The sequence below is a fragment of the Trichechus manatus genome, unplaced genomic scaffold (assembly GCF_000243295.1).
Source record: "Trichechus manatus latirostris isolate Lorelei unplaced genomic scaffold, TriManLat1.0 scaffold00021, whole genome shotgun sequence".
NCBI lineage: Eukaryota > Metazoa > Chordata > Mammalia > Sirenia > Trichechidae > Trichechus > Trichechus manatus.
This window is the reverse complement of record NW_004443957.1, coordinates 20,137,451-20,150,288: the sequence shown is the minus strand read 5'-3', so window position 1 is coordinate 20,150,288 and position 12,838 is coordinate 20,137,451. Positions and strand designations below refer to the sequence as shown.

Below are 12,838 nucleotides of genomic sequence, written 5' to 3'. Positions count from 1 at the left end.
TAACAGCTTTACTGAGATGTAGTTCACATGCCATAAAATTCACCCTTTTAAAAGTGTACTTATTCAGTGGTATTTAGTACATTTTTAGTATATGGTACAACTACCACCACTATCTAATTCCAGAAACAAATGTGGTTTTAAAGACTGTGGTTAAGTGCTCGGCTGCTAACCAACAGCAGCTGGAATCCAACAGCTGGTCCAAGGGAGAAGGATGTGGCAGTCTACTTTTGTAAAGATTACCTCCTTGGAAACCCTATGGGGGAATTCTACTGTCCTATAGGGTCGCTATGAGTGTGAACTGACCCTACGGCAATGCGCTTATTTTGATTTCAGTCCAATAAAGAAGTCCCTGGGTGGTGCAAATGGTTAATGCACTTAATTACTAACCCACAGGTTGGAGGTTTGAGTCCACCCAGAGGTGCCTCAGAAGAAAGGCCTGGTGATCTACTGAAAAATCAGCCATTGAAAACCTTATGGAATACCATTCTACTGTGACACAGACGGAGTTGCCATGAGTTGGAATTGACCCAACAGCAACTGCCTTTTGTCCAATAGAAAGTATTAGGTGTTCTGTGTAGAGAGTAGATAAAATTTTATAGCCAATTCTTGTTCATTCCCAGGTATTTTTGCTAGTAATCAGAACATAAGGTTAGGTTCAACTGCAACAAACAAGGAAATCCTAAATAAGATGAGTAAACAATATAAAAATTCAAGAATTCCTAAGTATTCAAGATAGGGGTGGTAGGTGTTCCATACTGTCAAACTCAAGCTGCTTCTATGTTGTTTTCGTCCTTATATGGTGTCTATTCCTAAGATGAACTCATGGTGCAAGATAGCTCCTGCTGCTCAAGCCATGAGATCCAAATCCCAAGCAGAAGAGATAGGACCTTTCTACAAAGTGGCACATATCATTTCAATTTTTATGCTTTAAACTACAATGTAACCACAGGGCTACACCTAGCTGGAAATGACACCAGGAAATATAATCTTGACGGTGAATCTTGAATTGGATGTCCTCTAACATAGATTTATTTTCTAAGACAGGAAGTAAAAATAATTATTGGGAGACAACTAACGATCTTTTCCACAAAATACTGACTTTAGTATACAAAAAGAAATAAGCCCTCAAGCTCAAACACTTAAACCTTTCCTTCCCCATTTTCACTTTGACTTCGTGTTACCGATAACCTAGTAAAGTCAACCTCAAGTTTGTAGAGTATCTCTTTAGGCTGAAAGTTGATAATATATTTTTTCAAGCATTGGTGTTCATTGTTTTATCGAACAGCCTTATTTTTTAAGAAGTAAAATTACATAGGTTTTGCTTTACACAGATCTTGTTAGCTGGATGAAATAAAAGACACTGAATGTGGGGGCCTAAACAAGAACAATCTTTCTACAGTGAATTTAGTGAGTTGTAGGAGTGAGGATTTTCCCTTCCAACCCTCCTCCTCTGCCATCCTTACTTTTGGCTTCAAGAAGAGGTGACGGGCAAAATTCGGCTCTTTGAGGTGAGCAGAAACAGCAATAGCTTTGTGTGAGCAAACTTCTCACTCACTGGTCATTCACTTTCTTCTGCTGCTGTCACTGGTTTCCAGCTTCTTTTTCCAGACCCATTTCAGAACACTGTCATAGTTTTTCTCTACTCTTATATCCCTAAAGTATGCTCAAAGTACTTGTAAAATTTTCTAAGAATTTTGATCTTTCATAAAGTTAAAAGCTTCTCTCCCTCCTCCACCTCCCCTCTACATACACCTTATAATAAAAGACTGAACTTATATGGCGCAGTGGTTAAGGCGTTTGGTTGCTAACCAAAAGGTTGGTGGTTCAAACCCACCAGCCACTCAGTTGGAGAAAGATGTAGCGGCTTCCACAGAGATTCACGGCCTTGGAAACTGTACGGGGCAGTTCTACTCTGTCCTATAGAATCGTGAGCCGGAATTTACAGCAACGGGTTTGGTTTTCGTGGTTTTTCTATTTTCTCCACCACTTGTTCGGCAATTTGTCATACTTTGGTGGCCTGCGTGTTGCTATGATGCTGGAAGCTATGCCACCAATATTTCAAATACTAGTAAGGTCACCCACAGTGGGCAGGCTTCAGTGGAATTTCCAGATTCAGACAGACTAGGGAGAAAGACTGCTGATTGACTTCTAAAAATTAGCCAATAAAAACCTTAGGAATCACAACAGAACACCGTCTAACTCACTTGCTTTGGACACGTCACAGGAGGGATCAGTTGGTAGAGCAGAACATCATGCTTGAAGTACAGGACCAGTGAGGGCATGAGAGATCCTTGGTGAGATGGCTTGGCACAGTAGCTGCAACAAACGACTTAAAACTTGCTGGCCATCCTGAAGATGCAGGACTGCGCAACATTTCATTCTACTGTACATAAGGTTGCCAAGAGTTGGAGTCGATTTGAAGGTGGCTACCTGTCTTAGTTTTCTACTGCTGCCATAACAAATTACCACCAATGTGGTGGTTTAATCAATGCAAATTTATCATCTTAAAACAGTTCTACAGGTTAACAAGTGCCTCACTGGGCTAAAATCAAGGTGCTGGCAGGGTTGCATTCTTCTCTGGAAGCTCTAAGAGTAGGATTTACTTCAGTGTTCATTTAGGTTGGTGACAAATTCAGTTCCTTGCAGCTGTAGAACTGACATTGCCGTTTTCTTGCTGTCAGATGAATGTGGTTCCTAGCTTTTAGAAGCCACCCATATTCCTTGGCTCATGGCCATCTTTTTCAATCTCTTCCCCCCTTCCTCCACCAGCAATGGTGGGTCACTGGTAGCTTCAAATCTCTCCTTCCATCTTATCTGACACTCATCTGCCTTCTTCCACTATTAGGGACTCTTGTGATTAGATTGGGCCTATTTGGATAATCTAGGATCACCTTTCCATCTCATATTTGCGAAGTCCTTTTACGATGCAAAGTATGTATTTATGGGTTCTGGGGATTAGGATGTATAATCTTTGGGGGGCTGTTATTCTGCCCACCACATATATCTTAATTTTCTAGGCCAAGGGAAGACAAATCCTACTTCTACTTCTCTAGTGGGATTTAAGAAGAGTTTCCTTCACCAGGACCAACTATCTAATACACAGCTTGTATAAATTCAGGAGATTCTCATTTGGAACCTAAGAGGCACAGTTCCTTACTTCTGCTCTGCCCTTCCCTTTTGCACACATATCAGGCTTTTTCATATAGGCACTGTATCTTTGTAACCATTATATCCCCTACTTACTGTGCACTGCAAGAAAATGCTACTAGTGGGTCTCTACCTACGCAAAAGACTGAAGTGGGTTTTACAACCAAGGACATTTAATCATAGGTGCTGGGGATGGAAACGTTAAGATTCCATAGGTGAAAAGCAGGACCAACTGCGGCTAGAAGAGTGGCCCTGGAGTGGAATGATAAGGGATGAATTAGAACTCCTTTCTGTCTTTTCCTAAGGGTCTGGCAGTGTAAGTGGACATTTCCCTCACTCCACTGTCATGCCAGTACCAGCCAGGGTAGAGTCTAAATTGAAGAGAAGAACAGGAACCATAAAGTGAGTCTTTCGTCAGTTTATGAAGTAGAAACAGTGATGTACCAGGTGGATACAAACCAAAGGGCTGAACGACACTCTAAAGCAGCACAACATACCAAGAAAGTTCCTATGGTTACAGAAGCTGTTGTCAAGTGGGAAGGTACATGCATAGATTTTATAGATTTATGTCAGGTAGAATGCAACATATTTGAGGACAGAGGTCTAATTTTCCCAAACTATTAAAGTGAAAAATGAGAATACTATATACATTTGGTGATTGGGCCAATCAAGCGTTCTTAAACTGAAGTACATAGATAGGTTATAAGCGTCTGTGAACTACCTAAAATTGTTATAAGTAAAAAAAAAAAAATTGTGTATATGACTCTTGATGGGGAGAGTCCATAGTTATATTCTCAAAGGAGCCTCTTACCCTCAAAAGTTTGAGGACACTAAACTAGACAATATTTAAGGTTCCTTTTGCACATCCTTCATTTAACTGAAGCCTTAAATAGCTACTTCCCTTTCAACAAGATATATTTTTCTACAGAATAGCCATCCGAAATAACTTAGGTGAACTTTTAAAACTTGTTAGACATTTTAATACTTAAACACTTATACCATTACATATTTTGGTAATTTGAAATTTTGCAGCTTTTTGGTTGCATAAGACGAACATTTATTTACCAACAAATTTTAAAAGGCATTTCGTAGTTATCATTAGAATAATTTGCAAATGCTTAGAATTACTATTGCCAAGAAAAATTAATTTTACTTAAATCAATAGGCTAATCGAATCCAATTGTGCTTCCTATTATTTATAAATAGCTATGCATTTCTAATCATTTTAATTAAGATAATTACCAAAGTATTACAAATAATCACTCAGTATATCATTTTACAGATTTACCAGTTGTGAAAAAGGAAACATTGGATCATATAGCCAGTTCCTTTGTTACCTTTAAATTTATTTCTAGGTTTGGAAAAAATGTGGAATTTCAAAGTCTAAAACTTGCTAAAATATTTTCAACTTGATTCATCTTAGGGGGACCAACATATCCCAATTTGCCCAGAACTTTCCCAGTTCTACCACTTTGAAGTTCCATCTCCAGAAATCACTCAGCCTCAGGCAAACCAGCACAGTTGGTCACCCTAATTAGTTCCCAGGAAGCAGGCTTTCACATTTTTTCTTAGAAGCTAAATTACCAGTTTTCAGATGAATTCAGGTGACCTGGATCAGTTAATTTTGGAAGATTCAATAGTCAATTTTCCCCGTATGGTCCAGAAATCTTGTACATGTAACACGATCAGCTACACACAGAATTTTTAAAAATGTTCCTTTTCTGGCCAACAATTATCTACTTTTCAGGTAAACTCAGTGAAATTCAGGGACCTTATTCTCCAGTCAAAATCAAAACTCTTATGTCAGTTCCAATTGAGTCAAAGTCTGTATCTGATTTTCTTTACTCTCCTTCCAGATTAGGAGGGAAACTGGCATTCAAATATGTGTTTGGTCAAGATTGAAGGTATCCTCTTTCCAGCTGTCTGGGCTGACCCTAAACTGGCACAACAGTCATGTTCTCCGTATCTGTTCTTTTGGCATAGGTGGTGTCCAGAGGCTTCTGCATGTATCTTCATGGCACAGGAGAGCCCATGAAGTTGTAGTTGCGTTGTGTGTTCAAGGACTATCGCTGCCCACATTTTCTAGACACAGATCTGCAGCATGGCTTCCTGGGGCTGGCATACCAGCTTTTTCTCCCAGTTAACTTTCTACCATCTCTTCAGACCTAAAGAAGTTTACAATTCCCTTCCACATCATTCTTAGCACCAAAGGGAGCTCATGGGTTGTCACTGCCACTATCCTCCAGCTTAGATGTGCACAGTGAAGATGCCAACTATGCAAGCAGCCAACCAGAAGAATTGGGCACAAATCCGGTCCTCTCATCCCTGCCTTAACTGTTAGGGAAGACCCAATTTTGTCAGTGCCAATTATCACTACACCCACAAGCCCCAATATACGTGTGTGGTGGAAGAGAGAGTGGCGAGTAGAAACTCCAAACCTTTCCACGCATTCTTCCCAAATTCTCTTTTATTGTTTCCAGTCTCCTTTATCTCCGAAGTCGGGGTGGAGGTGAAGTAGGGATCATCTCTCTTGTTTTGAACAAGCTTTCCAATAATCTCACAGCTGCTGCGACATCCCTTAAACTGAGTATTGTCTTTGGTCTAGGAAGACTGTAGGTGGATGGTTGAGAAACAAACAAACACACTGGTTGATGCCAGAAGGTATTAATCTGCCACAAAGTAATGCTCCATGTAGTAACCTGCTCCACAAGTCTGATTATTTCTTCAAAGGAATGATTTTTGTGTCTTATGTCATAATGGATTCTTTGACAATTAAAACTGATGACCTGAGTGGACTTCCACTTACAGCTATGACAGTCTAACTGGAACCTTTCCCTCCCGTGTAAACTAGAAAACTGTGAATGTTACAAAACAACTGTGTTCAGACACTGAACAAAGGCAACTGCAAAACTGTGATGCCTAAGATAAGGGAAACAAATGAGATGAGCCCTACAATCACCTTGACTTCTGTGTGGATACAGACTATTATGGCAGAGGGAGAGAGAATCGAGCAAAGCACAGCAGTCCTGCTGAGTTAGAGAGAGATGGGAGTTTGGGGACAGCAGCTGGAATTTGTGGAGCAGAGGACAGGAAAAAGAGTTCTAGAAATCTGCTTAAGAATCTCCTTAGGTCTTTAGCTAAATACCAAGATTATTACAGCTATGCCTGAGTGGGTTCTTTCAAGCTTTAGAGGATGTAATTCAACATCTTTTGGCCATCTTTCCATTTCTAATTTCAAGTTGAAGTTGTTGGAGGGATGATTACCAGTCAAGAATTACTGAATTTATACATTTTGTAGGAATTTTCATTACATGTGTAAAGGGCAAGAGAAACCATAGTCCACTGATGGGGCTAAAAGTTCTGTATGGCTAGTTACAGCTGTAGAGTGGAATTGAAGGCAACAGGAGAGTGGTGGTGATAGGAGATTTACATGGGAATGTTTACTCTAGCTGTAGCGTGAAGAATGGACTGCAGAGAGGCAGGGCTATAGGCAGGAGAATCAGTTAAGAGGTTGCTGTGGTCCTGTTAATCCTTCTGTACCCAGCGGTACATACAGCAACAGTGAACTTTTTCAGCCTCAGGGGTTTACTGGGAAGCTGCTGTACCCTGACTGTGCAAGCTGCCACAGGGCAGGGACCTTTATGACTGTTTGAAACCAAAGAAATGGAGTGTGCCGCAAATTACTGTTTTTATAGGGTACTGTATGCCTATCTGAATTTTTGGTAGGAAAATAGAAATTTTCAAAATTATCTGTTACACATACGTACCAACAAACCCCGGTGGGAACTCTGGGGTATAATCAGTGGTACTTCATACGTTCCATTGAACACTTAAGGTAGGCTTGTGGGGGGGCAAGAAAAAAAAAATCCATATTACCTACCAAAAACTCAGATACACTAAATGATTCAGCATGTTTCCATTAATGAAAACATATGGTATCAACCAAAAATTCAAAGCAGAAAATAACTGGGTCACCAAAGGGTTACATTAAAGCTAACGAAAGCCTGAACAAACTAATGGCAGTTGGTTTACAAAAAAGCAGACTAGAAAATGTTTGGGAAGTAGTGTCACACAGTGCTGCGCTGCACCCACGGTGGAGCCATGGAGCTAGGCACCAAGATGACCTACCTGCAAGATTCAAAGTGGCATTAAAAGGCAACTGCAAGAATTAGGAGCTGAAGAACTTCCTAAATGCAGTAGATGGTGGTGGCTAACAAGAAAAGTCAGGAGAAAATGACAGGAAAACTGTCTACTTTTCTAGAGAACAACACAATTTCATTCACCATATAGCATCATGCTGTACTAGATAAACTTCTCTGTTACAACTAAACCTCCAAGTCTAAAGTCTTCTGATTACCAACATCTTTGATGTTAATACGCCTTCAAACAAGAGCAGTTTCAGTCAAGATGAGAAGCCACCCCTAGCAGTTTCTAGCACCACACCTGCAAAGAGATTCCAGTTTCCAGTAGTTGACAGGAGGAGAAAACTGCTTATGTCATCACTTACGATAATGGAACTACAACTTGACTAATGTCAACAGTGACACATCTGAGGGAGCCATCACCCTCTGATGTGACTGATATTAAGCCTGAATCAGATGATCTCACTGATGAAGACACCTCCATTTTTTAAGAATCTCTTATCTCAGAAAATATCTACAGTAACACATGTGGTTCTTCCTGTTCTTCTACTGTTATTAGCCATCTGCAAACTGAAATGTTCACAGTGGTGCTCATTTAAACAGGATGTAATTTCAACAGCAGCAAAAACAGTACTCATGCTGCCAAACAACTCGATACACAGAACCATCAGGCATATGATACATGACGTTTGTGAGAACCAGAAGTGCTGACAACCTAGAGGAGACTTACATAGTCCTCCTTCTTCAGAAACAGTTCAGGGAAAAATGGGTATTGAGGAAAAAATCATTAGAAAGAAAAGTTACCTGTGGTAAAGTTTCAGTTATTAAAATAAATAAATTCAACCATGATGGAGGAGGAAGACGATGACTATGGCTCCTCAACAAGAAGCCTCTCTAACAGTGTCAGTGCTCCTGAAACTTGAAGAAGACCTTTGCTTCCACCTTCTAAACAAGCCAACAAGAATCTAATCTCAAAGGCTACATCAGAAACAGACACTTCCAGTTATTCCCAGAACTCAAACTTCTCAAGAATTGCTAGCAGAGAAGGTACACGGGCAAAACCGAACCCACTGTTGTCAAGTCAATTCCAACTCATAGTGACCCTATCTATAAGACAGAGTAGCACTGCCCCACAGGGTTTCCAAGGTTGTAAACCTTTACAAAAGCATAACTGCCACATCCTCCTCCCTTGGAGTGGCTTGTGGGTTCGAACTGCTGACTTTATGGTTAGCAGCTGACTGCTCTAACCACTGTGACACCAGGGCTCCTCCAGGGGCAAAGCAGTACCCCATAAATAAGTCCTCCTATTAAGAAAGAGGAAACAAAAGATAATACAGAAAAGTCAGGAGCTCAACAAACGCAACTGCTTTGTCTACTGCAAGCTGAGCCAGTAATGGCAAAAACTGCAGTTAAGCTGAGATGAGTGAACTGAATGTGGCACAGAAACCAGAAAAACTTCTGAGGCACTGCAAGTACTGTCCTGCCTGTAAAAACGGGGACAAGCGTACTTACTACCACCCTGTTTCACCTTGGAAAGCCTTTCTCAATTGTAAATTTGCTGGAAAATGTTTGTTCACCCAAACTGTAAACATGATACAAAATATACTAAACAAGATTGTTTCTTCACTCCTATGAGAAGAATCCGAGTACTGCTTCCAAAACCAGCAGCTACAATGCTAGCACTACCTTCTAGTAAGTTAGCTGTCGGTTACTTCCCTGTTTGTAAGAAAATGGAATGTCTCTTCTATTAACCAGAACACTAGGTTTAACACTCCATGTACAGGACCCGACTGTATGTTTTACCATTCCACCATCACTGTACCATGGTTACATGCCATGAAATGGATCTGACCTCAAACAGCTGATAATACCTAGTCCTACCCGGCAGAAGATTATGGGTTTTAAAAGTTTCTATCTACTGATGGAAGATATTTTACAAAACTTGTCAAATCTTTGAAACTTGGGATACACTGCTTTTACTATGAAAAATAAGTAAAATTAACAAATGCCCTTTGTGATACTAAATACAGAAGAATGTCAAATTCTAAATTTTATGCTTGGTGACACTTTCACTTACTTTCCTTGCACTGGCCAGTATTTGCTGCAAGAGTTAACACTCAATTTCAAGACTATTTAGTCTAACTGGTTACCAGTAATATGTAATATTACTTGGTATACTTCTGAAACACAAAGTATAATTTTTCCTCTGATGTTTTTAAAACATATGTAACTGGCAACATAAAATGATTATACTATGTTAAGATCAACAAATACATGGCCACTATTCAGTGTAATACTTTATTTTCTATTGTATTAAACTAAAGCCAAGAAAATATCAAGTTAATTTTAAAGGCAAATCTTTACTTCTTAAAGAAAAAATACAAATGGTGGTATTTTTATAATAGATCATTATCTTTTACATAATATAAACAAAATCACTAACGTATCTAATATGCTTGGTTTCCTTAAACTACAATGAACCACAGAGTGGGTGGAAAACAGGATTACTTACTGGCGGCAAACAAACATCTTGGGGAAAATACACAGCATGCAATTTTTGTTTTTTTTTTACTGTCTACGGGTAGGTGCTCATATAACCAAGCTTTAATAGCCACCACCTCCTCTTCCTTGTCCAAAGTAGCCACCTCCAAAGCCCCCCCTGCCACCCCCTCTATGGAATCCCCCCGAGCCTCTGTAACCTCCTCCACCAGACCCTCTGTAGTCTCCTCCAGAACCTCCTCTATAGCTACCTCCTCTAAAGCCTCCACCACCACCTCCACCATATCCTCCCCGATAGGAGTTGGAGCCACCACCATAGCCGCCGCCACCGTAGCCTCCTCCACCACCTCCGTAGCCTCCACTACCATAGCCTCCACTGCCATAACCACCACCATAGCCTCCACCACTGTAACTAGAACCGCCCCGTCTATATCCACTTCCATTGTCATATCGGGCCATCTTGGGAGGACGTGGACCATCTCCATACCTGGAAAAAGCACAAAACCACCACTTTAGTAAATTAGTCTTAATACTTCTCAACTACTCACCAAATGTACACATTTAATCATACTTAAAATTTAATGCATAAAGGCAATGAAGCCAAATGCACGAATACAAGCTGAAATAAAACTGCTACTCCAAAACAGACACAGGAGAAAGGAACAACTGTAACCATCTGTTTTCTAAAGCTCTTTCTGATTCCTGCTCAAAGACTGTGAATTTTGGCAGTATGTCCTAACAACTTTAAGACACATCTCTTTCACTCAGTTAAACTATACAGCATTCTAGGAAAACAAGTATTAAATAATGTTAGGAATACTTTTGTCCTGGAAATGGCAATAAACTGTTTGGTCTGTATTTATTACCAAATATTTTTCTGCTTTAACTCTGAACTACATACTGCCTGTAATTTGTCTGCACCTGAATCTCTTTCATATGGCAAACAAAATGAGGGCTAATGAAAAATTACAGGTGTCAAGATGTCCCACCACCGAGTCCAACTCAACGCACTCCGAACCAGTTATTCCTCCTGTGCAGCTTCTCTTAGCGACTAGCACTACCAATTCAGCAGTTGCACAAGTTAGAAATAAGAGTCTCTTCTTTCCTCCACTGCACTGCTCCCACCCTGACTTTTAATTCATCATCAATTCCTATTGATTCTCTACAGTAAACCTGCCTCATCAATCTATTCACTTCTCCCCGTTCCAATTGTTTCTGCAGTAATTCAGGCCACCATCACATTCATACATGCTAAACTCTTTCGTATCTGACCCTTTCCAGTCCTAATGGCTTGCTTTAATCAACACCACCTCTCTGTATATAATAAATACTTATCTCTCATAGAGCAGATGATCTGTGAAGTCTCTCTCCTGCCAAAAACACTCCCGCTCCTAAACACTCATGGCACTGCATCTGTTTTATCTGCCATTGGACATTATCTTCTATCATTTATTCTCAATAATTCTTCTATACATCTGACCAGCTGGGAGGCCCACAGTACAGCATAATAAACATGAACACTGTTTCAGGAGCCATACTGCCTGAGTTTCAATTTGGCTCTACCATTTAGTTGTATGATCTTGGGCAGATATCTTGATTTGACTTAATATTTCTTTTTAGTTTCCTCATTTATGTTAAAAAGAATAATAACCTACCTACCTACTTCATTAAAGAGAACTAATATCAAAATAAGTTAGTATCAGAAAAGCACTTAGCATAGTGCCTGGCACACACTGAAAGTACTATGTTTGATAGAAGTTAAAAAGTTATTAATTCGGTTATAACCAAAGAGAAACCAGAATCCACATAGTACGCAGCACTTCTGATATTTTAAATTATAACAGTTTACAAGCAAATGCAATAAAGGACATTTTGGGAATAACTAGAAGGGTCTGAATATGCTTGCATATTAGTCTTTTCATAATCTTTGAGATATACAGTTGTCCACCTGTATTTTCTGCTTCTAGAGTTTACTGGGAAATTGCTTTCCTAGTAACAGTGCATGTTGCTAGCAGGCAGATACCTGTATCAGTTTGAAACAGAAAAAAAGGGCATGTGCCTCAAATCACTGTTTCTACAGGGTACTGAATGAAGTGGTGTTGAGTCAATGTTTTTGGTATGAAAAGTATAGATTTTGATAAAAGTTTTTTTTGGATATATATGTCCCACTGGATTTTGAGGGTAGGATTCGTGGGATTAGGCAAGAAAAAAATTCACAGTACCTACCAAAAATTCAAACACACTCAATGATTCAGTATGCATTCCCTTAATGAAAACACATGGTATCAACAAAAAATTCAAAGCAGAAAATAATTGGGTCTTGAAAGGGTTAGCTAATATTGTAACACTTCAATTTTTTGGGTATGATCATGGTATTATGGCTGTTCTTAGAAGATGTACAAACTATATTAATGTAAAATGTCATCATGTCTGCAACTTAATTCTAAATGATTAAGTAAAAGGAATAGGTGTCTATAGTATATATACGAAAGCAAGTGTCAAAAAATGTTGACAAATTAGTGAATCAAAGTACAGATTGTAGGTAACTGTACTACTTTTTGATTTTTCTGTAAGTATCAAGTATTTCTAAAGGAAGTTACACGGAAAAGAAAAATTTATTTTCACCAAAAAAAAAAAAAAAAAAAAAAAAAGTGTAAGAGTTAAATTTCACACTTCTTTGCTTTATTTAAGATAGCCATACTTTTCTATTTGGTAAGAGAAACCCTGATGATTTTCATTTGAGGAAGAAGTAACTTAACACCTCATCAACATTTTATTAAAGATGGCAAAACAATACAATGGAAGGAGGAATGTCTGGACTCCGTCATTTTAGTCACGTCAACCACTCTGGACTATTATGTGCCCTTAGGGTCTCTTTCTATCTGTAACATGCAATGATGTAATATACAGATTATTAATACAGAGACAAAAGGAAATGCGACTCTTTTGTTCTGGGTGTTTATCAGTACGTTAGTCTCCAACTTATGATGTATTCAAGTAATGACAAATTGCACTGATGAGTATCCATTGTTTTCTCCATCTTATCGTTA

The 12,838-nt window shown here is 39.2% G+C and overlaps 1 protein-coding gene and 1 pseudogene across 2 annotated transcripts in view; one reads left to right on the top strand and one right to left on the bottom strand.

Moving 5' to 3' along the window:
* Positions 1 to 4,326: 4,326 nt before the first annotated feature.
* The window catches only part of DHX9 (DExH-box helicase 9), a 69,946-nt gene continuing 61,434 nt past the window's right edge, over positions 4,327 to 12,838 (bottom strand). For both annotated transcript variants that reach the window (XM_023728114.1, XM_023728115.1), the window contains one exon: positions 4,327 to 10,275. In XM_023728114.1, the coding sequence (XP_023583882.1) occupies positions 9,894 to 10,275 (382 nt within the window). In that variant the 3' untranslated portion in view covers positions 4,327 to 9,893. The remainder of the gene's footprint in view (positions 10,276 to 12,838) is intronic.
* On the top strand, positions 7,249 to 8,387 carry LOC101356712 (zinc finger CCCH domain-containing protein 14-like; annotated as a pseudogene).